The 23,891-nt window shown below is 44.9% G+C and overlaps 1 protein-coding gene across 2 annotated transcripts in view; it reads left to right on the top strand.

Annotated features, from left to right (window-relative positions):
- LOC119722442 (mutS protein homolog 5-like) overlaps positions 1 to 23,891 on the top strand; it is a 70,860-nt gene that overhangs the window by 32,499 nt on the left and 14,470 nt on the right. For both annotated transcript variants that reach the window (XM_038192563.1, XM_038192564.1), the window contains exons 4-6: positions 6,040 to 6,162; positions 9,726 to 9,847; positions 23,678 to 23,787. In XM_038192563.1, coding sequence (XP_038048491.1) covers positions 6,040 to 6,162; positions 9,726 to 9,847; positions 23,678 to 23,787 — 355 coding nt within the window. The remainder of the gene's footprint in view (positions 1 to 6,039; positions 6,163 to 9,725; positions 9,848 to 23,677; positions 23,788 to 23,891) is intronic.

Here is a 23,891-nt window from a genome sequence, read left to right as displayed (position 1 = left end):
CATTTCTCCCCACCCACCCCCGCCCAATGCCCTCCCCCCCCCCCTCAATTTCATTTTTGATTGCTCAAAATCTTAATTCTCAACCCCTAACGGGCCTACATGTACAAAGTGCAAGCGATCCATGAGAGTCATAGCTCCTATCCCCTGGGCATGCTCCCAAGGTCCCGACGTCTTAAATCTACACACGGGGAGCTTGTAAAATACGGCATTAACACGGAACGCGGGCGGCGCTTACACGCGTTTCCAATCAACGCAAATTGACAGAGCGAGAGACTGGTTGGCATCAACTTTTTTTTTATTTGGCCGGGCCCGTTGGGGGAAAATTACTAATTTCCTCCCAGGCCCTGCCGTTTATAACAAAGGCACGCTATTATATGTTGTTTCACACCGGCGCTGCGATGACTTGCGATAAATAGCTAAATTGGCCTCTCGTATTTCACACTTTAAAGTGCACTGGGACAATATTTTAGGACTGGGGTCTGCATTTAAATGGGCTCTACAAGGCCACCAGTCCGTCTGTTGGTCACTTTATTTTGTATCTCCCTGGGAATCCTACAGCTCCTCTGCCCAGGCTTGCAAAAGGATCTTAATCAATTTTAAGTGAATGCCAAAACTTGACCTCTATTTTCCGCAACTGAGTGATGTGTTTTGTAACAAGCACTGAAATCATGCTCCGTTTCTGCTGGTTTTTTTTTTTAGATATAAAATGCTGATGCAGACATCTTTCTGACTGCAGAGATCCGCAATACATGTTTATGGGGTAGCAGAATTATTATTAAATCCATGCATTTGTAACAGCAAGGCTTGATATCAGCAACTCACTTTTGTATAATGCGAACACAAGACACAGATACATCGACTTCAATGCTTACTAAACAAAAGGCAGCCACTGCGTACACCACGCACAAAACTCAACAAGAGCAATCTTTTCATGTTAAATTTGGGGCGGAACATTTTTGGACCCACTTTTTGGGGGAACAAAAAAATAATTCTGCCCCTCCCAAAAAATTTGGTTCTGGATCCGGCCTTGATCAACCTCAGTACTGAAAAATTTTGATCACGAATAGCAGCATCTGCAACATGGAACCCCTACCACGCCTTGCCCCATCGCGATGGCGCCTACAGGCCCGCCAACATTCCAAATAAAAGGTGCTCCAATCAAATTGCAAGTACCCTGTTTCCCCCCGTTGAGTGTTGGCCCAATCAAACATGTTTATCTAGCCAAATCAGCCCTTTCCTGGGATTTACCTCTCTGAAATACGCGCTCACTCAACGTTTCCAAATGGCGGGGCTCGGATTTTCAGAGAAATAAACCATCATGTTCCCCCCGTTTATTTCAACACTTTGCTTGGACTGTGGCGCCGAGACACATCATCACATTCGGTTGGCATGTTGCCAATATAATCCTAAAAGGGCCGGACTTTAATATTTTTCTTGTTTCCAACATGGGAATTGGAGCCATTTTTCACTCAGCATGTTGTCTTCCATTTAAGGTGACGCTTGAGGGCACGGCGAATTTGGTTTTACCGCGATTTACCGGTGATAAATTAGAAACATTCTATGGACTCGGTTTTGGGAACAGTCGGTGGCGCTATGGCATTTCGTACCGACGTCTCAAAGCGCTTAACAATTATTACCCAAAGTATTATCAGTTTTCTGCAGCAGCCCTAGATCAGCACAGTCCGGTCTCTCTCCTAGGCACCCATTTATACACCTGGCTCAGGCTGGAGAGAGGTGATTGTAGTAAAGTGTCTTGCCCAAGAACACAAGCATCAGCGCAATCTGGCCTCTACCTTCACATGTACCCATTTATACTCCGTGGTGGAGAGAGGCAATTGTAGTAAAGTGTCTAGCCCAAGAACACAAGCATCAGCGCAATCTGGCCTCTACCCTCACATGTACCCATTTATACTCCTGGGTGGAGAGAGGCAACTGTAGTAAAGTGTCTTGCCCAAGAACACAAGCATCAGTGCAATCTGGTCTCCACTCTCACATGTACCCATTTATACTCCTGGGTGGAGAGAGGCAACTGTAGTAAAGTGTCTTGCCCAAGAACACAAGCATCAGTGCAATCTGGCCTGTACCCTCACAGGTACATGTACCCATTTATACTCCTGGGTGGAGAGAGGCAATTGTAGTAAAGTGTCTTGCCCAAGAACACAAGTACCCTGTTCCCCGTCACGGAACCAATCATCACGCATGAGTTGGATGCTGCAACCAGTGAAACACGGTTCTCCACATACAGATTTTCTATTGTAAAAAGTTATTTTGTTCTTTTCCTACCCTTGAAACATCGAGGGACGCTCAGCCCAAGATTTTTTCTTCAAAGAAAAAAATGCTTAGCAAAAGTCACATGCTGCATGATCTATCAGTGCATACCTGCTGGTCGTAACAGGCCTGATCATGCTTAGTTGTAGTCGACGCGCGGGGGGACGAGAAGTGACTGCAGTGAGCAACTGTTTGCTCATCAGCTGGCGTGGTGTGTCATGTTGCCGATGACGCACCCTCCAAAGTGCAGCAGGGGTCATCTCAACCAACCAACTTCGCTCTAAGCTATGGTTGTTAAAGTATCCACTTGATTGTAGGTGTAGGGGTACACTCCTAAGACTGTTGGTCTAAATTCCTTTGGCCGCAATCTTAAGTCTTGTCGATCTAAAGCAGATTTAGAGGTTACTCATCCACCTTTTTATCCGCAGTCAAAGTATCGACTTTAATAACCACAAGGCGGTTCGTTTTTGGTTGGAAGCACTTTTAGATTGTCCATTTGTCATCAGGTGGAGCTACTGAAGGAAATGATTTTGTTCAGATTTTAAAATATAACTTTGGAAAGCATACATTACAGTTACCGGGTACTATGTTTCATTTTTGTCTGAAGCCCTAGCGAACAGTCGAAAATTCAAGGGAAGCAGTACACTGCAGATGAGGTGCTTAAAACTGTCAAAAGCTACTGATTAAGAGAGGAAGCTAAAGCCATCATAATGATGCAATGACCACAACCAACATGCTTGCAAATTGCAGATTTCAATTGTCATAAGCTTGTTTGGGTTCAAATTTTATCAGAATTTACAATGACATGAATGTTAACCAGTTCACGTCGGAGGACGTGATAACAGGCACTGGCTGTTTTTAAACACAGGCACAGCTGACGGGTTAAGATGTCAAGATTGCCTCGACTCTCTTCCAGGTGACGTCTAATCCCTAAGTGTCTTTTGTACATACACACAAAGTCTGTAAAGTCTGTGGAGGCGGACCGTGTGTTGATCTTGAATTGGCCGTCGTGCACGGCCTTTTGTTCTACAATTCACGCTCCAGTGCACACCCCGGAGTATTGAAACATACGAGGTTTCGGCAAGAAATATCGTACAAATACTGTTGAAATGACTCTTGCGGATCAGTATTCATGGCATTTGGCTGTATATCAGAAGTTGGCTGGAAATTTTGCCTGTTGCGAAAATATAAATTTTCGGCAAAAATTATTCCGGCGCGATGTGGTAAAAAGCCTCCTTACTCATCACTAGATCATTCAGGGTTTTTTCCCGCCTCTACACTCCCCCTGGCAACCCCCCCCCCCCCCCCTCCTTGGCACTCCCCCACCCCTTTCAGTATCCTCTCTGGATCTGCTCTTTACCAGATAGAATACATATTTTTAAACGAAAACAAATGATATTTGACTAATTGGGGAACCGCCAACATAGGGCTGGATAGCTCAGTTTGTGAGAGCACTGCAACAGTTATCCGTAGGTCGCAGATTCAAGCCCCGCTCAAGTAAATATTTTTGTTCAACTTTTGAATTGAAAGAAATGTAGAAATACAGATGTATGAAAATTGCTCTCCACCCAGTTTACTCGACAAAGAAGGCAACACTCTCCTTTACTCGCAGCCAATGTTATCGAAGCCAAGAATACTAAGGCATTCCTCACTCTTCTGAATCACGTTACTATATTTGCCCAGACCTCAAGAAAGCTCTTGGTCTCTTTAAAGCTTTCCCGATTATCGGGAAAGCCAGCGAAACGGTGTAATAACAGAGTTGACACATTCTGAGTGTACCCAACACCCCTGATCCTCCACGCCAGACCAAATTACCCCCCAAACCCAACAACTGCTCCTTCCCCCTCATTAAAGGAAAAAAAAAGAGGGGGGCTATGATTGTACCCCTCGCCCCTTCAGTTGTGATTAAGAGGGTTGAACAACAAGGCAGAAGGGGGCGGATTTATCGGAGGGGTGACAACAACAGCAGATGGGGGATTTCCTCTGCTTTTCTATTCGGGGTATCGTGAGAAAACCTTGGATGCGAGCTCCTGTGGAGCTGTAGCCTTCGAGCAGTGACAACGGAGAACATTTTCAGCACGTGGCAGGGACTTTCCTTGTCAAAGGCGTTTAAAAGAGTGCATTGGAAATTAAAGTTCCAGGTTTTTTGGGTCCCCTAGAAGCCCTGGGTGACACACTAAGGTTGTGCTTTAAAAAAAGTCCAGTGTGGTGTGGTGATGATTAAATTGGGGAAATAAAATAGGAAACTTTATAGACTATTTTTTTATGAGGCGGCATCGGGCTCGCGAGAATCGCGCTCAGGTGGTATGCAGGCACTCTCAGCTCCTTCCAATAGGTCTCGTTCAAATGACGTCATTTCCTACGGACCATCCAAGTCCATCGGCATTCTCAGCGTCAACTTGCATAACGCGCATCGGCTGCGTCGTATTTCGTACACATTTCGAGCAACAAGCGTGCTTGCTTGGAACATTTTCAACACTGCGCAATGCGTGCTTGATTGCGTAAAATGATCCAGTGAACTTAGCAAACCCATGGTTTACCAAAACTCGGGCACAAATATCTCTACACGGGCGCTTGCAGTAATCATGGTTTTCCCTATTTTTGTCTACTTTGTGCAAAAAACGTTACACTTTCTCTTACTTTTTAAATTCTTCCAGGTCAGCTTATTATTTTATCAGAAAAATCTTTTGAAAGACAGATTTTTTTTGTCAGGTAAATTCCCAGGTGTACAGTACAGGCAAAAAAGGCAGCTTAAACAGGAAGATATTTATCTGGCTTTTGTTGATAACGATAGATTACTGAGTTCATGAACCTGGGTAGTAGGTAAACTACTTCATGGTCATTCACCTGCATATTAGGAGCTTGAAAGTGGAAATTAGGGTTTTATTTTATCCATGCTTTGTACAGTTACATTGTTTTCTGGAAACATGCCTCTTTCTCGCAATCAGAAAAATTGGAATTGGATGTTAGCCAATCCTCAAGACTTTTTGTCTGTTTTTGTGTTTTCAGGTTAAAAAAGCTACCTTCAAACTTTAGGCCTACTATTTTTTAATTTTGAACAACATTTGTGATGTGATCAAGCTACATGAGTCGTTTGTAGACCCTGGTCAAAAAATTTTTATTACAGATTTGAAAAGAGCACAATCTCAGCATTAATGCTGTGAAAACCGCATGCTGATGCCATCTTTAGTTCAAAAATTATGGAAGTTGGAACACCAAGAGATGTGATGAAGTGATGTGATGAAGTGGCCCTATTTTGGCCTGTATCTCCAAATAAAAATTCCCGACAAACGACTCATTTAGCTTGATCGCATCACATTTCTGCCTGTTCGTGCCATTCCTGTGTGATTGTCTCTCGCAAAGAGCTAGATCTTATGGAATTATGCACATTAACTTGAATATTAAAGTTACATGCTTTCTGTTCCGTATTCACTTTTTGCACAAACCACACGCATTGTGCAGGAAAAGTCCATTTTCCAATTCTCAATTTTTGAACATGCTTTGCCAATGATACTTGAAGTCTTAAAGATTTTACCCTTTTTGTTTTTTCATTGTTCGGGCAGTGATCAAGTTGCTAGCCCTGTACGCTGTAGTCTTGTATTTCTCAGTTATTTTGGCGCTGGTTTTGTAAATTTGAGGTAAATTTATGAGCTACCAGCCTTGTAGTTTCGCAAAATTTTTACTTGAAATTTGAACCTTGAAGATGCAATCACTCATTCCATGAATAATTTTTCATGTTTTACTCATTCTGTGTGCTTTATTTTGACACAGATACCACCTCAACAGTGGGAGACATCAGGCAGACTTCTTCTGTATCAGGACCAGGAACAGACGGAGAGCCTGATAGCTCAATGGGAGATAACCAACTACAACTTCTTCCTAGTCTTGATTACAGTGAGTGTCTTAAACATAATTCCCTTTAACTTTCATGACATTTGAACTTTTCTCTTTTTTTCCCCCTTTTTTTTTTGTTTTTTGTTTTTTGTTTTTTGGTTTAATTTCTTTTATTTTAGTTGGCCCCAGTAAGACACTGCAGGATTCCTTGAAAATACACAGGTATGGTAAATGGCCGTAGTAGCCAATTCAGACGAGGCCTGAGAAACCCGAAGAAACCTAAACAATGAAGAAATATTCAGTTTTATAATGGGCGGCAAAATCTGGAGCAAACTTCCAGGGAAATCCACAAAAATAGCTAGACTGACAACCCGATCCAGCATTGCAACATTTGGATCTTTGTGACTTTGGGTATAATCCCTGGCCACGTGGCACATACACAGCACCCTGCAAGCGAAGACACTGACAAATTTGGGGAGATCCCTACATAGCTCAGTGGGTAGAATATCAGCCTGGTATTCCGTAGGTTGCAGGTTCATATTATGCGCCTGTAAATTTCTTTGCAAATCACTTTCAAAGCGACAGGCAAAGTTGTGATGCACTGCCTGCTTCAATCCTCCTCAGATTCACGACAATCAACATCTAGAGCCAAATACAGCACAGTCACCCCAATACGGTAGTACAAACTCGTAATCAGCGATTGACCTATCAACACATAATTAAGAAACAGTTGATTAGGGATGATAACACAAAGTCAACTGACAAATTGGGACTGTTTAAACTGTCAACTATTCTGTTCTCGACAAGTTTGAGCAAAGAGATAGTGGTCGTGAATAATGGTGACTAAGTATTGATAATCATTGGTGCAACTTCTCGGGCGTTAATGGGGTAAGCTTTAAACCCCGTAGAATGTGTGGCAAAAGATCCAATGATTACCACTGAGACTCATAAAATAGACGTTTTAATCCTTCCAAAAGAATTCCCACGTGTTTCTGCCTCAGTGATTCACAGGAGTTAACATTGTATCTGCTTTGTGCACAAACTGCAGAGGGCGACGTTTATGATCTACAGTGAGCACAAATTCAAACAGTCATGGAAAAAGTCACGGAAAGTTGATGTAGACAGAAGTTCGTGGAAGAGTCATAGAATGCTGCACAACCCATACGTGATGATGCGTAATTTTTGGCTAGGACAATCTTCAAGTTTGCATTCCAGTTTTTATATTTTTGTTCTGTATGTACATTGTAGTATGCTCTGTACACGTTGCATGTTCAGTGCACCATTGTGATGCTTTTGTGGTGCTCAGTGGTCTTGTGTCAAAGCGGAAGGCTGAAAGGGAGTTGCGTCCCTTACCTGATTGGGATGATGACTGGCCAGTGTATTGTAAACAGCTTCCTAAGATGCCAAAACAGCGCAGGAATTGGTCATGGAAAGCCCTAATTTTGTCCTGGAAAAGTTACGGAATTTAATTAAAAGTTTTCTGTGAGAACCCTGAACTAAAAACATTACGGCTTTTCGCCTGGTTTGGCTAAGCACCAACTTTCCCTGCTAGGCACGTTTCTGTGCAGTTGGCCCCGGATCGTGGGTGACGATTATAATAAGCCGGAAACCAAGAAAAAAAAAAGGAGTACCAAGATTTCGTAAGCCAGTTTTAAGGAGGGGTAAACTCTGATCTACTTTCGGGGAAGCCCGCAGGGACGTTCGCCCCAGGTCTTCGAAACTGTCCCGGGCAAATTGATAATTTAGCCAAGACGTGACAATGACACATATCATTGCCCTCAAAGTCACGCTCGCATCCTGAAGGGCCGGGCTTCTGTTTTGTAACCTCTTTAAGCATCCCACGCGGACTCATCACGGGATCTCCAGGATTCCTTGATCTTTTGACCCATCACAGTTGAATCAAGTCCCCAGATATTTTGCACAAGTGAGGGCAGGGGATGGTTGGATGAAATGAACTTTGTGATGTACTCAATTTGGATCTGTTGAGGACCCTGGTACTTTTTATTTAATTTCTGGTTTGGCATTTTGGGGATCAAGTTGGCGTACAGGTACATTCCTTGCCTTCCACCGCTGTGACCCGGGTTCGAATCCGGCCTGGGCCAATATGTGGATTGGGTTTTCAGTCCCTGCCTGAGTCCGTGAGTTTTCCCTAGCATATCATTCTGTGGTTTTCCTCCCACCACTAAAACTGTAATTTCCTTCCACATCTTCTACAAAGTCTTATCTATCCGGTCTGACGCTCGCGCTGTTGGGTGTTGTTGAAATAAATAAATTAATAGGCCTATAAATGACTAAAATATATCAACACATTTCTTGTATAATTGAGTAAAGCTTCTATTTAGTGATTCATGTTTTGCCACGGCACAACCAGAAACATGTTGTTATAATTTGGAATTGAGATAACGTTCATCTGATGCATATTTCAAGGAAAAGTGAATGAACTTGGACCACGTGATGATCAAGATTGCCTCGCATGAGTCAATTAAATTAAGAGTAGATCATTTGCAGCTGTCCAAAAGAAACTGATGAAATTATGGTTGAAAACCTTACTTGGTTTAAAGATAGTAATGGCAATAAACTCCCCGTGAAATTAATTTTTCTGGCATGCTGTCTTTTTGAAAGAAAAAAAAACAATAAAAGAAGGCAATTTCCAAAGATGCGTCAAATGACGCACTTTTGGAAATTTCCATTAGTCGTTGGTTTGTAATGCGGCCAATCCGTGAATGAGTGCGCGCAAGCGTTGACACAACACAAACACGTGTGCGCGCGGTTGCCGTTATTCATCGTTTCTGTGCGTGACATCGCGTAGCTGCAATCGGCTGAATGAGAACGTGTACCAGATGCTAATTTTGGGCACAATTCAAAACATGACTGTGCAACTTTTGAATTGAGATCCTAGGATATTATTTCCTAGTCATATACAGCTGAGCTAGAACTTCATCACGTTAGTTGTTATGCACCCGTCTGTAGATGAGCAATTTTGTTGCACTTTTGTTGCACTTTTGTTGCACTTTTGTTGCACTTTTGTTGCATTTTTGTTGCACAAATGACAAATGAGCTACCCTACCTTTAAAGATTATCCACCTTTAAATTTTGTTTTTGTGATCCGGCCTGCTGCAAAAACAAATTGCTGTGCTCTACATAACACAAATATCATAAATAATGGCGGGCTAAAAAGGGTGGGTGTTACCATATCTGATTGGGAGAAAAAAAGGACATGAAAAAGACACTTGGGATGCTGTTTTGCCTGTCGGCAGCTGACAGGCATGACGTCTCAGATGACATTGTCAGTGACGCTGTGTCAGAAAAATAATGTGTACTTCATGTGCTGGGACCAAGTACTCGGGAGGGGGGGGAGGGGGATTGTAGACTGCTGACAAGGACATGTCAGCGGTTGACTTCATCTGGTACAAAAGTGCCAATGACTAAGTTTCAACTGATCGAGCACAAACTTGCAGCATCTTCATGTGAGACAAATCACCTGTTGTACAGTAGCAATGGCACTCTAATTTCCTCGGTATTAGTGCTCTTTGTCATTTTCAGTATTGAGGAGGGTACTTGTCAGTAAAGTCTACTTTTATTTGGTGTTCCTTACGATCTTCCTTCGCGGGTCTTTGTTGCAGCCTTGGAGGTGTGCAAGCGTCGCATCCTTGCCATGAGCCTACCCAGCATCCCAGAGCACTTCACTGAGGAAGACAGGACCATCTTCTTCTCATCGCTGATCCCATTTGATTGTCTGTGCATGGTAAGCATGAGAATATGACATGATGAGATTTAAAATGACATGATGAGATTTACATGTAGTTGAGATGTGTATGTATGTGTTATGATGTGACAGGATGAATATTAAAGATGAGAAAGTCCACTTACTATAAAACTTTAATCTTGGACTGAGCTTAAGGGCTGATTTCATGGGCTGTGGTTGTGGGCTGAGGTTGTGGGCTGAGGTTGTGGGCCGTGGTTGTGGGCTGAGGTTGTGGGCTGAGGTTGTGGGCTGTGGTTGTGGGCTGAGGTTGTGGGCTGAGGTTGTGGGCTAAGGTTGTGGGCTGTGGTTGTGGGCTGAGGTTGTGGGCTAAGGTTGTGGGCTGTGGTTGTGGGCTGAGGTTGTGGGCTGAGGTTGTGGGCTGAGGTTGTGGGCTGAGGTTGTGGGCTGAGGTGGGCTGAGGTTGTGGGCTAAGGTTGTGGGCTGAGGTTGTGGGCTGAGGTTGTGGGCTGAGGTTGTGGGCTGTGGTTGTTGGCTGAGGTTGTGTGCTGTTGTGGCTGTGGCCTGTGGTTGTGGGCTGAGGTTGTGGGTTGTTGTTGTGGGTTGTTGTTGTGGCTGTGGCCTGTGGTTGTGGGCTGAGGTTGTGGGTTGTTGTTGTGGGTTGTTGTGGCTGTGGCCTGTGGTTGTGGGCTGAGGTTGTGGTTTGTTGTTGTGGCTGTGGCCTGTGGTTGTGGGCTGTGGTTGTGGGCTGAGGTTGTGGTTTGTTGTGGCTGTGGCCTGTGGTTGTGGGCTGAGGTTGTGGTTTGTTGTTGTGGCTGTGGCCTGTGGTTGTGGGCTGAGGTTGTGGGCTGTTGTAGTGGCTGTGGCCTGTGGTTGTTGGCTGTGGTTTTTGGCTGAGGTTGTGGGCTGAGGTTGTGGGCTGAGGTTGTGAGCTCATGGACTTAGCTTGTGGGATGACCCCATTGGCAGAGCTCTTGAGCCAAGCTCATGGGCTCAGCTCATTGGCAGACCTCATATCAGCTGAGCTCATTCGCTGATATTATGGGCAAAGCTGTGGGCTGTGGTCTTGGGCTGAGCTCATTCGTGAGCTCAGCTCGTGAGCTGAGCTCATGGGTTTTACTCGTGGGCTGCAGGTCTTGGCTTGAGGTCATGGGCTAAGCTCATGGGCTGATCTCATGAGTTGAGCTTGTCAGCTGAACTCATGGTCTAAGGTCTTGGCCCTGTAAATTGTGCAGTGTCAGACTAGTGCCTTAGGTGCTCGATTTGGGCATCTAGCACTCCTAAACAGAAACGCGTAGAGAAACTTAATCTCTGACGAGCTGCAAGGGAGATATTGTGGTAGAATGGGGGGGGGGGCTTTGAATCAGGGAATTAATGAGTCACACTTCATGTGCCACAGTGATGATATGAACAGGATGTTGCCTTGTTAAGACAACATTCAGGCCATTAATTGGACGTTCATAGACCCAGGTTTTTCTCATTCAGCTGTTTTTCTGCTTGGCAGAGATGGTCCAAGTTACGGTGGCCCACAACTGTCACGGCAAAAGCAAAAGCGCCGCGGCAAGCGCAAAAGCGCCGCGGCAAGCGCAACAGCGCCGCGGCAAGCGCAACAGCGCCACGGCAAGCGCAAAAGCGCCACGGCAAAAGAAAAAGCGCCACGGCAAAACAAAAAGCGCCGCGGCAAAAGAAAAAGCGCCACGGCAAAACAAAAAGCGCCGCGGCAAGCGCAAAAGCGCCACGGCAAAACAAAAAGCGCCGCGGCAAGCGCAAAAGCGCCACGGCAAGCGCAAAAGCGCCACGGCAAGCGCAAAAGCGCCACGGCGAAAGCAAAGCGCCACGGGTTTATTGGGAAGGGGTGTAATCATACATGCCGCTACTACATCAAAAAATAAAATGGGAAGGAGAATGGCCGCCACCATGAATTGAGAAGTGATTTTATGACTGAGAAAATAGCAAGAAAAACCGGTCAGTGCAAGCAACGTTCAGCGAAGAGTGAGCTGATGCTCTGTGAGCTGATGCATTTTTGAAGACATTTTTTTCCCTTCCGACTAGCATGCAGAGAAGAGTTCCGTTAATTTGAGCCTTTTTTCACAGGTGTATACCAGTGTAGGCACGCAAGTGAGCTGCCCAGAGTGTATGAGTTAATTTTTTTTTTCAGTATATCATACACATCTAGGAAGTCGATTAAGGCTCTCCTGCAGGGCTGCGGCAGTGGGTGGCTTGTCAACACGTAACTCGCCCGCGGGCCCATTAGGTTAGAAATTCCCAGAGAGCGGGAATTTCAAAACTCTTCGCTGAACGTTGCTTGCACTGACCGGTTTTCCTTGCTATTTTCTCAGTCATAAAATCACTTCTCAATTCATGGTGGCGGCCATACTCCTTTCCATTTAATTTTAGATGTAGTGGTGGCATGTATGATTACGCCCCTTCCCAATAAACACGACTGAGTTGAAGATAACTCACAAATCGAGAAATGGATCGTTCTATTAGACAGTTGCAACGCTTTCGACAGAGGAGGTTAGGTCGTGGATTTCATGTAAGGAACGTAACACAGGCGAAGACTTTGGATATAGAATAAGAAATAAATAAATTAACTTAAAAAAAGGGGGGGGTAAGGGAGAGACACTAAACAAAGGAGAAGTGTTATCGTTGAGATGCACAGTTCTAAGCTCTTCTATGAATATTTGGTGGCTCTGAAAAGAGCCGTTTGCTTTGTTTCGAGTGAATATGGAACTATTTGATGCCGGAAACAAGCCCTCTTTCTGCCCTGCAGGCTGATTCTGCGATGATGTGGAAGACTGTCCACAGGGCAACTCATCATCGCTATCGCTAAGCATCATGAGGTCTTGTTCGGCTTGTTGGTTTCTTGAGCCGGGGGTGGGTGGGCCAATGAGTTCTAGGTTCCGAGTTAATTTCTTTCTTTCTTATTCTATATCCAAACTCTGGGCAGCTCAATTGTGTGCCTACACTGGTATACACACCGGTGAACTCATGGGCGTCGCCAGGATTTTTTCTAGAGGGGGCAAAACATATTTTTCCCAAAAAATTCTTGTATTTCTGAACAAATTCTCGATTTCTCAGTTTTAGACGGGGGCAGGGACATTTTGCCCCCCCCCCCCAAATCATTCAATTTACACCACTATGACTTCGCGCCTCTTTTTCTTTGCTTTTTTTCTCTTTTTTTCCCCCTTCCCCCGGGGGGGGGGGGGGGGGGGGAGCGCCCCCTTGCCCCCCTCGCGACGCCCATGGGTGAACTAAGTCTCAAATTAACGGAACTCTTCTCTGCATGCTAGTCGGAAGGAAAAAAAACTCTTCAAAAAAATGCATCAGCTCACAGAGCCTCCCGTCCTCCCTAATTGTTTGCATCCCACGAAATGTAAAGAAATGAGGAACGGCCCTGATGGTGCTGATAGTGAGTCCCACTCCTTTATAAACTCTGATTCACGGCAGCAACTCTCTTGGAATAATAATTATCCTACAACAAATTAATATCGACGATTTATTTCCTGACCGGTTTTCCTTGGCCTTGCTATTTTCTCAGCCATAAAATCACTTCTCAAAGAATTAAATTCTGTGCTTAATAAGAATTCCTGGTGGCGGCCATTCTCCTTCCCATTTTATTTTTTGATGTAGTAGCGGCATGTATGATTATGCCCCTTCCCAATAAACCCGTTGCGCTTTTGCTTTCGCCGTGGCGCTTTTGCGCTTGCCGTGGCGCTTTTGCGCTTGCCGTGGCGCTTTTGCGCTTGCCGCGGCGCTTTTGCGCTTGCCGCGGCGCTTTTTGTTTTGCCGTGGCGCTTTTTCTTTTGCCGCGGCGCTTTTTGTTTTGCCGTGGCGCTTTTTCTTTTGCCGCGGCGCTTTTTGTTTTGCCGTGGCGCTTTTTCTTTTGCCGCGGCGCTTTTTCTTTTGCCGTGGCGCTTTTTCTTTTGCCGCGGCGCTTTTTCTTTTGCCGTGGCGCTTTTTCTTTTGCCGCGGCGCTTTTTGTTTTGCCGTGGCACTTTTTCTTTTGCCGTGGCGCTTTTGCGCTTGCCGTGGCGCTGTTGCGCCTGCCGCGGCGCTGTTGCGCTTGCCGCGGCGCTTTTGCGCTTGCCGTGGCGCTTTTGCTTTTGCCGTGACAGTTGTGGGCCACCGTACCAAGTAGAGTCAGAAAACGGCAAGTACATCACTGACATTATGACCCAGGACGCCGGGCCAAATCATGACGGATACAGTGCCGGCCTTGATATTCAGAGCCATGTACAAAACTGAATGTGCTCTGTGGGGGCAGGGGGCTGCCGGTGGGGGGGGGGGGGGGAGGTTTGTATTAAACATTTTGAATGTTAGTGAAGCAAGCCTATATTTCCCTCTTAAAATGTAAAACTTTGGCGACAAAATAAACGTGGCAGGATTTCCAAGCCAGGTAGCGTCTCCCTGTTTCGGAAGCCTTGTTGCCGATAACTGATCACTTCAGTATTTCTAAGCCGCGTTTCGGTCTCTGTCAACTTCATCCCAATCGCAGCCAATTACCAAAGTGACGTGTGACAACCTGTCTCCTCAGTACTGGAAGATCCAAAACTCTTGTCACACTCGATTTATTTTTCGGGATGGCTTTTTCAGATCTTGCAAATTGCATTACTCGCGGAATTGGAAAGATGCTGGAAGTTGTTATCAGTGCTCCCATAAGGTATCCCACAACGTGCTTAAAAGGCCATCTTTGTCTACTTTGCTACTTTCCAAAGTAGCATGAGTTACTGACTGAAGTTAGATGTTTGAATTGAAGTAGGGCATTTGCGGTTCAGGGATCTGGTTTCCATATTAAAGGCATATTTGTGATGAATTGATCAATTTTTAAATGTTTTCCAACATGAAAAGTTTTGCAAAACGGACCTCTCATAAGGGATAGTCAACCCTCATGTTGCCACACCAGAGTTGTAACGTGTCACTGAATTTTGTGACTCAGTCGAATCGAGTCATTTTAAGGTAGTGACTCGACTTGAGTTGAGCCATTAGGTCAAGAAGGTCGAGTCACATCCAGTCACAGTGAGTTGAGTCGAGTCATTTGCTCGCAGTGAGTCAAATCGAGTCAGTCACCAATTGGGACTCGAGTCGAGTCAAGTTGCCAAAAATTGTGACTCGAGTCGGACTCCAGTCAAGTCTTTGACTCGACTCATTACAACTCTGGGCCGCACTTTCTTAGTGATGGATGAATTTGGCCTACGGAAGCTTGTTTCACTTGTTTTTACTTGCTTTGGCCATGGACTTTGGACAAGGATCTCTGCAATCACAATGAGAGAGACTAAAACAGACGCATGATGCTATTGAGTATATCTCACAGTCATGGAAAAATCCTGCAAAATCCTAGAATTTTAAAGCAATCACATAAAGTCTTGTGAAAAGTCACAGATTTATGTTACAACGAGTCATGGAAAGTTAATATTCCAAGAAAAAAAGTAATGGAAAAGTCATAGAATCCTGCACAACCCATACATGATGGTGCGTTACCACTCTACACTTGTTGCATGTTCAAATGCACCGTTGTGATGCTTTTCTGGTGCTCAGTGGTCTTGTGTCAAACTGGAAGGCTGAAAGGGAGTGGCGTCCCTTGCCTCAGTGTGATGACTGGCCAGTGTATTGTAAATAAGCTCCTAAGATCCTTAGATGCTAAGAGGAATTGGTTGTGGAAAGCCCTAATTTTGTCCTTGTGAAAATCATGGAATTTCATTTAAAGATTTCTGTGGGAATGCTGAGAGGAAACGGCATAAAGTGCATGTATTCAAAAAAGTCTACCAGCACAGCCCAGGCAGCTGACCACAGTACAGTACCTATTTGAAGATCACTCGTGGTCAGAGACTTCTTATAAAAAGGCAATCACCTCGCTCGCACTGCAAGACCGGGAAGGAGTGACTCATCCACTGGTACCATGTGATGCTGATCCCCGAGAAGAGCCCAACTGGTTCTACTTAAGGCCCCCCGGAAGCTCGTTTGTAGAGTTTGTGTCAGAGTTGGAAGCAACGCGGAGAAATATTATGCTGTGGTCCAGTCAGTGACACCTCTCATTGGCGGACCTCATTATGACACTGGTTGCGGTGTTAGTTTGCAGTTAGTCATCTTTGGTTGACCCTCACTCCCTCCCCACCCCCTCGATGACCATCGGTCGCTGCGTGCGTTGACTCTTGGGAGGAGAGGAACAGATTGTGGTAAAGTGTCCAGCTTATGAACACCAGCTGCATTACATGTACGTTTAGCCCATGACAATTTGATACCTGTTTCATATAAAGTTGACAAACTCTGTTTTTTCAAGTTTTGGCATTTTCAAATACCTCAGGTTCTCCAGAATTTGAAAATGTCAAAACCTAAACCTTTCTGGTGGAGCAAACGTTCCTGTGTTGTTGTTTTAATAAGGGGGCTTTCACTGGCCCATTTTCGTCTGCAGTGTTTTTTCCATATTCTGTTGAGACACAAGCCCCCATCTTTTGGCACTGGCCAAATTTTTTCCCAGTCCTCAATTTTTTCCAGTGCTCTTACAAAAAACAAGATGTACTTTTACAGGGAAATTGTCTAACAAGCAGGGAGGTTTGTCCCTGCCCTCTATTACAGGGGAGGCCGCAACGGGTGAAGGGGGCACACCTTGAGAGTACAGGTGGGGGAAGGGGGGGAGGAGGAGGGGGGTTAGCAAGGGGAGTGATTCATGACTCACGCCATGCATGTGTCAGCAAATGATCTTGACTGGATAAGTAACCTGCAGTGCCATAACTTCCTCCTATCCCGTCGTGCCCGCCTGTCAGCCCACTGGCACGTTCCACTTAGTCCAGCGCCAAGCCTGTACCTTTCCCCTCTCACTCTCGCAGAAAAGTCTCTTTGTCGGTGACTCTTCACTTTAAATTACTCCCCCCCCCCCCCTCCCCTCCAAACTTGCGGCGGAGCGTGCCTAGCCCAAGGCGGGAAATGCCATTATACAAGCTTGTCAGGTTTAATCCTGGGGATTCCCTAGTGCCTCTCTGTCATCCTTTCGCTTAATCAACTGATTGATATCCAATCAAACGGCGGGGAAACTGGAAATTATTTCATCTGGTTTTCATGTACCCTCGGCATCCCTATTTTCTTTAGTGTCTTAGGGGGGGGGGGGGGGAGAGGGAAGCGTAGCGTACAATGGGCTCCGACTTTTCTGCCGACTAATCATGTCTTTAGTCACTGTCCGATTGTTGGACTTCACCCATTCCTGAACCTGGAGTTTATTTTGTAAGTGGCCATAAGCGGCCAGAAATGAGGTCCTGATTTTGGCTGCGGACAGCCAGCATATTCATCCTTCGGTTTGTAAAGAAAGTTGGAAGTACATTTAGACAGTTGAGGTCTAGTGCTTTCAAAAAAGAAACAAGTGTATGTACTTTGTTTAATTGAGTGGAATGAGAGTGTTTGGAAACAAAACAAGTTGCTTAGGAAATGCTCTGGACACAGAGAAAAGGTAGCCATGTTTTGGTTAAAGTTAGGGCATGTTGGGCCTTCTAATTAATATTGTTTGTGCCTGTATAGAGGATCACTGGAGAAGGGTCGTACACAAGTATAGATTGTTTTGTTCATAAACCCTTTTGCTCCATGGAATTTCCTTAAAATTTGATTTCTTGAAATTCCTCCGAAGCCACTTTTGTTTTACTTTCATTCCTTTCTTCTTAGTGTGTGACATTTAGCCGCTTATCATTCAGTTCTCAAGGTGCTAACTGCACTTGTTGCAAAGCCGAAATCACTTTAAAAAATCATGACGCAAACCCAAGTTTTGAGTCATTTTACAGATAACACTCCTGGTTGACTCAGGTCTGAAGTCCAAAAAAAGTTGTACGCCGTGAGTCAGCACGATTTGTGTAAATTACACAACGGGGTTGGTTGGTTGTTTGAGAAGGAAATTTACCATTTGGGGTAAAAAAAGAAACTTGTTAAATTCTGAAATAATCAAGCCATGTGTCTGCGCACTCTTGGTATATGTTCCCTCGACCCCTCCCCTTTTGTTTACCCCCCCCCCCCCCCCCCCCCACGGTTTTCAAAACAATTGAACATGAATGATCTGTGTCCTGTCACAGGCAATTAACGATGCACTGTGCAGAGCTGCTGAGTAGCATTGTTCTTTGAAGAGTCATTCATAAGTTGACCTTCTCTCTAAGAGATCGTCTCTGAGGAGCGTTTGTTCCAGACGAACTCCGGGCCCACAGAACCCGGCAAAGTCTGGGATGCATAGGGTCATCAGAAAAGGGAATCAAATACGACGCGGGAACACGATGACATCCTGTAAACAATAGATGGTTTGCACTACTGCCGCCTCTTGGAGGTGTGAGTGCTTTTGTTCACCAGGATACGAATGAGTAAACCTCTTCATCAGGCATGCAACTTTTCCTCAGATCAGCTGATTTCCTCTTTTTTTTCATTTCCCATGTTGTGCCATTGAAAATAGAAAAACACTGTACAAAGTCTGGGAAAGATTAGAATGTCCTCTGTTTTTTGTGACTTCCCAGTTGCATGCCTGCTTCATTCATTGTTAATGAATTAACATAACAAAACAGACCTCCAACATGGCTAATGAAGGCATTCAATCAACGTTCCCGTATCTGAATGAGTTTCAACTTTTTTGTAAAGCTGTCGGCTTATTTTAACACTCTGAGATGAAATATAGTCAGTGTTTGTTAAATAATTTTAATAAAATTTTTCAAAGATGTCACATAGGGAAAGTGGCTTGGTGGATTATAATTATGTTAATGTCGAACAAAGAAATTGACTGGAGCGGGGTTTGAACCTGCGACCTCCGGAACCGTTCCGGTGTTCTACCAACTGAGCTATCCAGGCCTATGTTGGCGGCTCTCCATTTTTCGACAGTGTCTTGTTCAAGGGGTGCTAGCCAGAAGCCATAAACCTGTATATGCCATGTTGCCAGGGACCACTCCCGAAGATGCAAGCAACATTACCAATGTTGCAAACCCGACAAATAGCAAACGAGGATCACTCAGAGAGGCTTTTAGTAATGCAGTTTGAATAAGCAACGGCAATACATTAAGGGAAATCGTGGAGGCACAGTCTAAAACAAGCGAACATTTCTTCGATTCTCTTAGGCTTCTGAGCGACAGAAGTTTAGCGCTTTAAAAACATAGCCCAGAAGAAATGAAATAAGAGAAATCAAAAGGCCATTTTTGAGTCTACAATGTCATTCGTCTTGATTTACGATATGGTTACAATAAAGGAATACCCTGAGTCATCATTAAGTTTGTTTAAATCCCGACGGCCCTGCTCGGCGCTTCCCCCTTGGCACCGAGCCGCTGCCGATATTTTTTTTCCCCAGATCTGCTGACTTGGGGAACAAATTTCTCCACCTGTTCTTACTTGTTGTAGGATTCCCCCTCTCTCCCCTCCCCTCCCCCCCCCCCTTCAGCTGTGGTCTGTGATTGAAACCAGTCCCCCTTCGTTGCTCAGAAAAAGAAGAAAAAATCGCTGGCTTTTGTATGGATTGTTGGTACAGGCGAGCGGCTTGTCATGTTTAGGAGGAGTTGACTGTTGTAGAGGGGTAGGTCGTGCAGCTGTTTTGGAGGGCATGTTCATCGTCGACAGGGGTGTCGCTGGGGGACCCTTTGGTGACGACTCCCAATTTGTAATTCTCAGTCAGCAAAATTGTTGCGGCCAAACTAGCCCTCGTTGCAGTATCTTGAACAGCGCCCCCTGATGTTGCACGATGTCTGCCCCGGGCGCGCTGTTCGAATCGCCAGCTTTCGGTGATTGGGAGCCTTTTCTGGCCACCCATGACAGCCCATGATTGGTCAGGCAATAATCGATCACACTCCTCCCATCTGAAATGGTCTGGCTTTTGCTATGATCGTAGCTCCAATCCAGGGGCCAAGGCCCAACACGTACATGTCCCCCTTCCTCCACGTCTTTGGCAATAAATACTGGTAGGTACATGTACCGGTACAAAGTCATGTGCCTTCATATTCCTCAGAGAGTTTCATACACTTAATGCATTGTTTGGCAATAAAAATGGTGGGGCATGGGTGCAACCAGCCCACCCCCACCTCCCCCGACCCCTACCTTCCCCACCCCTAACACACCCCCACTTCCCCATCCCCACTTCCACCGCCCCACCCCCACCCCACATGCCATCCCAAATAAAAAGGGGAAAAGTAAAATGCAGACATCAATGAACAGCCCCTCCTGATATGTCCCCACTTTGATTCTCCACGACTGAACAATTTAACTATTTATTTGCAGTTAAGGCCTCCTTCGGACGACGAAAAAAAATATATCTCACTGAAAACCACAATGGAAGCGCGGCCTTGGATCCTGAGCAGTGGCAGCTGCCCAAGGGGCTTTGGTCAGACCCCGAGCTTTTATTCAGTTTCTAGGAATTGTCATGACTAGCAGCTGAAACAAATCACACCGTAAAATAAAGTCGGTCCAACAAAGTGTCAGTATTTTTTCTGTCTCGCTTTTTTTTGTTTTAGCGTACATGTACTTTTAGAAGAGTGACGGCTTTTGTCATCTGGTTTGAACGATAAAATTTGTAGCCTTTTTCTGTACAGAAATTTGGTTGGCAAAATGGCAATTAAAGTAAATAAAAAAAGCAAATGACTCTTCAATTTATGTATAAAAAAGTATTGCGGACCTACACGTAAGTATGGCGCTTTGTGAATACTTTCGAGAAAAAAAAAAACACAGGGTAGGACACCCTGTGTGTGTTCTGGTTTCTCTTAATATTTAGACCAATCCGGTGACAGCCATTTTCTGAGGTGGCACCAGGCTTGCACGAGTTGTGCTCCTGTAATACGTACGCACTCTGGCCTCCTTCGACCAATAGGTTACCAAAATGCGCGCGCCTTGTCTTTAAGAACGCACGCGGACGTGGTGCCACATCAAAAATAGCTTCCAATTTTCTTCGCCGGATTAGTCCATAGCTCTGGAACAGCACTGAGTATGCAGTGCTTATCCAACTACATCTGTGAGAGACAAACACCTTTATAATTGTGTTTTAAAGTGAGCTGTCAAAGTTGAGCAACCATTGATAAGCTTTGTGTGTCAAGCAAGACAGTGAAATAAAACACACGTCAGTCGAACATAACTGTCAGCCACTCCGTCTTTATTGTTTCTACACCTGGGTGCAATAAGCACAGAAGCAGAAATCAATTTGAGTCGGCATCTAGGGAACAAGGAGGGGGGAGGGGGGGTGGGTATACCCCTGCTGGATCATCAATCACGACGTGACACTCATTTTGCGAGGCGATGGATGAGTCAGCCCAAACTTTGCGACCAAAAACCAGAGAGAGTGTTGCGAAAGGCTTCTCCCTGGCTCAGCTCTCCCACACCACACCTGGCATTACTCATACCAGTCCAGTCATTACAATTCGCCATCTGCCAAGCCAAGAAATTAAAAAAAAAAAAAACTAGAGATACTAGCCAGTTGGGACGACTGCCGCACTCGGCCGAGAGGAAGTTGGAAATTTGGAGCAGGCTTTCCAAAGTCAACGCGAAGGAGCGCCACGGAGCTTGGATGGGTCGGGGAGGGTGCGCGGACGCCAGCCCTGGCACGCTATGGACCTACAAGCGTCCCCAAAGATTAGCGGGTAAATTAGTATGCCGACACTCGGCGAGCTGTGGTGGTTGGGAGGCTTGAAATACTGGATGAGGATTGGTCCACGAGAGAGAGGGGGGAGGCGCAGAAGAAACAAGCAAAATCAGTAGGACCTTAGACCCAGTTTCCTGGAGAGTGCATTCACTCAGCTAGACCAGGGATTTTTCATTGGGATTTTTAGTGCTGTTGATTCGCGTGGAACTTGCAATGCCTTTGATGAGGCCCAGATTTGATAACATGCTTTAAAATTAGAAGAGATTACGAGCATTTGTGATTTGTTTGAGCGTCACAGATGTCTCATCCTTTGCTAGGCGTGTATGCATACCGGGGGTACACAATGTACACGTAAGAGACCAAAGCAATTACGAAGAAAGTTATGCAGTATTGGGACCACTTCACTGAAGCTGGGACAAAGAAGAATATTGCTTTTCAGCAAATTCATCCATGAAAGAATAAAATCGCATTTAATAGAGCCAGTTGCAAGTTGTTTCTGTTGGCGCTTTCAGTTGTGGTTGAGTTTTGTCTAAGGCTGTAACTGCAGAAAATCATATGTGTCCTCTTGAGTCTCAAACCTGGACTGTATGTTTGTGATTGGGCTTGACATGGGCCCTGTTTCAAGCCAAGACTTTACCTAATCCCGACTCCCTAATCAAAGTTGCAGTTTCAGTCCATATTATCTAACATACCTTCACAAGTTTTGTAACCCAACTTTACTGCTGTCATCAATGAACACGATAACCCAAATCTCAGTCATGATCGGGAACAAAAGACAAAAATCAACGAAGTATTTTGCAGAGCGTCTTTAAAAGCATCTGACATTTACCATTTACTCCTCGTCGGAATATAATACGTCAGCGTTTGGATAACTGAGCCGCACGTTGGTATCAAATGCTAGTAGTTTGGACAACCGAGCCTCGTCTTGTGATAACTTTGCAGTTTAAACCGATCCAGCAGCCTCAACCGAACGACCGCAGGGGGTATCGAATGGCGCGCCACAAGTCGTGCTCGCGACCGCCGCACGTGTTTCTCGATGTAAAATCCGAGGCGCGGTATTCCTCCGAGAGATATACCCCCCGCTTCCTGCCTTTATCTTTCTCATTTTTTATTCCCCACCCATAACATTTGTAAGGTGTGTATGTCATAGAGACCACTTCCTCAATATTAATCATAAGAAATCGAAGCTTGTCATAACTAATATTGAGTAACTCGTAGTACGTGCTTCTGATTAGGGCGATACCGTCTGGTCTGTCAGTCGTTACAGTTAAAGAGCTCATTGTTACTAACCACTTATTGTATTAGCAACTTTTTGTAATGAGAGTTGCTCATCGCAAGGCCCTGTTTAAGTTCAGCTCGAGGTGAGGGCTACACAAAGAAGGGATGGAAAGGAAATCTAACAAAGAGATAGATTATTTCTAGGAGAAAGATGAGTACTTACATTACGCTAGAACTTGGACTGATCATAATCAATTGGAAAACAAAGGAGTTCCGGAGTGAGGCAGTGCGTGGATAGAAACTGGATGAATACTTCCTAGAATTTGCTGTGGGAACAATGAGTGGTATGGATGTGAGAGAATTGCTATTTTTCCTCCTGTAGATTTTGAAAGATGTCGTGCAGTAAGACAACAGGATTGTTTTTTGAATTTCTAGATTGTATAAAGGGTTTTGTGTAGTCTACGACCATATAAAGTAGTAAGAATTGTCCTCAGTCTTGTAAAATCCAGCGAGCCTCATCCTGGATTTTGAAGAATTGGGGAGGTTTAGGATTAGTTGCATGCCCCACATCCTACTTCATTCGGTACTGTGTCAGATTTGTAATGACAGCATTTCACCACCACAATAATTTGCTACAATTTACTACAGCTAGAGAATGCAGTGGTGAATAACTGTAACAGAGTCAAAGCCAGTTGATACTTCACACCAATGCAAATGTGACGAATGAAAATGAGTGCAATGTCAGGAAACCGGTGCAAAAATTTGCCAGAGATGAAAATGTATTCGATGTTTGCAAAATTGCTGCAAAAAATCTTGCCGGGACCAGGGATGTATTCAGGTCCGTTGCAAGTCCATCACAAGTCCAGTTGCAAGAAACAGTGGATGAACAGTAACAAAGGAATGCCTTTGTCAAAGCTCATTTGAGTAGCTTGTGAGTTGAATTGGGACTAGAGGACTTGTGATGGACTTGCAGGGACCTGCGATGGACGCGACTACATCCCTGGCCATGACATCACAGATTCATGTTAGTATTCGCTTTCGCGCTGAGTGTAAACTGGTTTTAAAGGGATATTGTTCTCATTCAGGTGCGTGCCGTCGGCGGCTTACTGAAGTACCTGGAGAAGAGGCGAGTTGGAGTGGAGCTGGAGGGCTATAATGTGCGTGTACCGGTGCTCTCAATCAGGATGTTTTCATTGTAAGAAACAAGGTTTGATCATTTCAGTATCTTACAGTAAGAGTTACGATTCCGTTGCTTGATTTTACTTCAGAATTACATGTAATAAATGAAATGTTGGCGAG

The sequence above is a fragment of the Patiria miniata genome, unplaced genomic scaffold, assembly GCF_015706575.1.
Source record: "Patiria miniata isolate m_02_andy unplaced genomic scaffold, ASM1570657v1 HiC_scaffold_15, whole genome shotgun sequence".
Classification (NCBI taxonomy): Eukaryota; Metazoa; Echinodermata; class Asteroidea; order Valvatida; family Asterinidae; genus Patiria; species Patiria miniata.
This window is presented reverse-complemented; position numbering and strand designations above follow the sequence as displayed.